The sequence below is a fragment of the Cannabis sativa genome, chromosome X, assembly GCF_029168945.1.
Source record: "Cannabis sativa cultivar Pink pepper isolate KNU-18-1 chromosome X, ASM2916894v1, whole genome shotgun sequence".
NCBI lineage: Eukaryota > Viridiplantae > Streptophyta > Magnoliopsida > Rosales > Cannabaceae > Cannabis > Cannabis sativa.
The window spans coordinates 57,718,381-57,722,529 of NC_083610.1; the positions used below are offsets into that span (position 1 = coordinate 57,718,381).

At 30.0% G+C, this 4,149-nt stretch overlaps 1 protein-coding gene across 1 annotated transcript; it reads right to left on the reverse strand.

The window, feature by feature from the left end:
* Positions 1–1,075: 1,075 nt before the first annotated feature.
* LOC133032294 (E3 ubiquitin-protein ligase At1g12760-like) lies at positions 1,076–1,489 on the reverse strand. Its single transcript, XM_061106184.1, has one exon. It carries the CDS (start codon positions 1,487–1,489, stop codon positions 1,076–1,078), a length of 414 nt encoding a protein of 137 aa, XP_060962167.1.
* Between the last annotated feature and the right edge of the window lie 2,660 nt (positions 1,490–4,149).

Consider the following 4,149-nt stretch of genomic DNA (forward strand, 5'->3'; position numbering starts at 1 on the left):
TAAAGTAGTAATCCAAGAGTATCATCAAGAGTTCTTCTCCACGCCATGTTCACCATCTCTATCATCATACTCTTTACCAAAATCTAAATAACCATAAATCAATAGAAGCTTTTGCGATACTAGAAGTGGAGATGGTAGTGGTACTGTTTCTTCCATCCTTTATATAATTTCATAATCTACTTGTATTACTATTTTGTATTAATTTCGGCCCCTATTTGAAAATGACGAACAAGTATATATTTACTATTTACAAGAATCTTACTCTTGTTATATTATCGAAAAAAGTTCACCATAATAATTTCTCCCTTTTTCTATGCATGTTTAAATATTAAACAATTTTCGAAATTCTCATATATATTATTATTTAATGTAATGCCAAATCTGAAATTTAAAACCCACCACATGTGCAATGTAATTAATATCAAATATGTATTAAATTATATATTTACTATTTACAAGAATCTTACTCTTTGTTATATTATCGAAAAAAGTTCACCATAATAATTTCTACATTTTCCTATGCATGTTTAAATATTAAACAATTTTCGAAATTCCCATATATATTATTATTTAATGTAATGCCAAATCTAAAATTTAAAACCCACCACTGCATGTGCAATGTAATTAATGTTAAATATGCGTTATATTATATATTTAATATTTACACAAGAATCTTACTCATTATATTATCTAGAAAAGTTCACCATATTAATTTCTCTATTTTTCTATGCATGTTTAAATATTAAACAATTTTTAAAATTCATATATATATATTATTATTTAATGTAATGCTAAATTTGAAATTTCAAATCTCCCAATACATATCTAATGTAATTAATGTCAAGTTTGCATTATTTTATTTAGGAAAGTATGTCCTTAATTTCTCTAGTTTCCAATGCATATCCAATGTTGTAAAAATTTTCAATATTCCCGATTTTATATTAAATATCTACTCATATTTGAAATTCAAAAATCCCTCCAAAAACAAATACAAACTTAATATAAAAAAAAAACAAAAACTAAAACAAATAGTTTACTCTTATTTAGAAGAATTACAAACTGTAAAAAGTACAGTTCAATTTATTTGAATTATCTCATACTTACAAAGTGGACAATATTTGCTAGTCTTTAGCCACTTCACAATACATTCTCCATGATAGGATTGTTTGCAAGGTAGCTTTCTAGCTTCTACATCATTATGGACATTCTCAAAACAAATATTACATAGTAGTTCATTTTCATTTAAACATTTCTCTAATTTATTAATAGAATCTTCACTTGCAGCAACGAAATCAATTGCGCCATTTTCGGATACATGGTCGTCTTCAGTATCTGAATTATGTTCAGGGAGAACATACACTAAAACATTGATATCAACTCTAACACAGAGATTACAGCAAAAATCACCAGTCCACATTCGTAGTGCGTAATCAATAATCTTATCAGTAACAACATACACAGATGTATGTAGATGTGTATCACCAAGCATTTGTCCTCTACTATCAAACAAATCAATATTATATGAATTTATATATAAGAAAAATTGATGTGAGAGCAGATTTTTAAACTCTTTTTTTCTCTGTTTGGTCACAAGAATATCTTAACCTTATTGTAAAAAGTCATTCTCATATAGTCACTCACGCCACATTAAACAATTCCAATTTTAAAATTGTTATTATTTTTTTAATTATAGCACATCATCTTCGGAAGTTGAAGTTAAATTAATTATAAGATATTGGTTTTGTAAATATGGTAGTTATATTTCTTGAGAAATGAGAGAAATTATAGCATATCATCTTTGGAAGTTGAACTTAATTTAATATTCAACAAAAAAAATTATGAACAATTGGGACATGGATTTGGAGTTCAATATATGTGTCAGAGCATTGATTGATTACAAAAAATCTAAAAAAGACTACATTAAATTAATAAAAATTTAAAATATCCAAACTCCTTATCCAGCTCTATATATGATATGTTTACTCATTGTTACTCCACAACTAAAACTTCTCTCCTTTCCAAATTGTCTCTTGATTCTCATCCTCCAATCCAAAAATAAAAGCTTGCAATGGACGTTGATTACTCGAGAGTTCGATCACTTATCCAAAATATGCTTGTGCAACTACAAGCAGAGATCACGTTTTATGAGTCAGCTGTTCATCAAAAAGTAACATATGACTATGAATTCACGAGTGATTCTTGTATTTGCAAGAAGGAAAAAAATTACCGTCAAATGAGAAAGGAATATGGCATTCTGATCGTTTCCAATATCAAATCTGAAATCAAGCTTTGGGAGAAGAAACTGCACTACCTAACATTGAAAGAACAAGAAATGAATGTTGTCCTCAATGGTCCAAGTGATGAAGAGTTCAAAAAGTGGTTAAATTTTGTGATGAAGGTCGTTGAGTATCCACTTCAAGAAGATGGTGATAATGTCAAAGTAGATGGCGAGGACAAGGAAAAAACAGTTGGTAATCAGAAACTCAAAGAAGAGGCAGAGCTTAATAGTAAAGAAGACGTTGAGTTTCTAGCTCAACAAGATAGTGATGATGTGAAATTGGAGGGCGACGACAAGGAAAAGGCAGTTGGTACTGAAAAACTCAAAGAAAAAGTAGATCTTCATAGTAATGAAGATGACAATGAAAGATCCACAGCAAAGACAGGTGGGAATGTATCAAAAATAGCTGAAACTAAATGGCCAGTCAAGAGGATCAGAATTCCTGAAAACAATTAAGTGTTGCTTATTTGGTTCCTATATGTTGTCATATTTCGTTTATTACATATGTATGTTGCTTATTTGGTTCTTATATTTTGTTGTTTTTGGTTTATTATGCATGTCTACTGATTTATGATTTAAAAAAATGCAAATGTTTTTTTTGTTATATGTATCCCTGAAAAATTTTTACTCCAGTGTCAGTAGTACTCCGTTTTGTGAAGCAATCACTTTATATCTTGACACGTGTCCTCCAGCCGAATTTCAGGTGTAACAATTGCCCCTTAAAAAGTTCTTTTTTAGTAAAAAAGAGCTTTTTAATAATTACGGAGGTCATTTTCGCCAAAATCCTTTCTTGGAAGGGAAATTTTATTTACACCCCAAAAATTTCTAAAGACACCCTATTTTAATAATTTTTATTTTATTTAAAATTAATATCTTTAATTATACTAAGTTTTTATAACTTTTTTCTTTAAATTCATATTCTTAAAAAATATACCTATCAAACAAAATGAAATTATATTTTAAATATTATGGCAAAAAATTAAAATAAAAAATTATATGAAATTTTCTTAGAAAAAAATAAAATAAAAAATATACATGAGTTAGAAAAAATTATAAAAATGAAATCAAAATAAGTATTGAAATTAACATAAAATAATGTGAAGAAAAAGTTTTCAAAAAATATTAAGAGTACTTTTTAAAAATTATTTAAGTTTATATTTTTTTTTTAATCATGGGGTGTACTTATAAGTTTATGGGGTGTAAATAGAACTCCCCTTCTTGGAAAGGACGCCTCCTTTGATTCTGGTAGTTGTATGGTTTTGAAGATCATTATGAATCGCCTATTCATATTCTGCACGATTCCCAGCCGTTAGATTTCTCAATCTTTGGCTTTCTTGTCACTGAACTTTATGTATAAAAGGGCGGCGAGGAGCATTGTCATTTTTCACAAATCTTCTAGCTCTTTAGTGAAATCCATTTTCAGAATGGATTACTTCCTTCCTGCCAAAATATTTCTTCTGAGTTTAGAAGTTTATCCTTTCAGACTAATAATACCCATATGCACCAACCATTTTCCATTTGTTCCAACAGACTTCAAGCCTCAACCGAAGCCGGAAACGATGGATTCCAGGGTTGTGGAGCTTCTGACCAATCCAAACCAGGGGAACCCCGTAGCCTGCCACGGCTGATCATCACAAGTGATCCCAGAGGGTATAGATCTTGTGAGCAATCTCAAAGATCCTCCTCAGGCTGATGAAAAATTTCAAAGGAAGATTGGCATGGTTTCAGGTGGATCTGGGAAGGAAGTTGGCATTGTTTCTATCAGAGAATCCAGCCAACCCAAGTCCCTAACCTGTGCCAGGAGATCTTCGCGTAAGCCTCTCTCCAGTGTTGAGAAATTTCCTAAGGCTGGGAATTAGATCTCGGGTTCA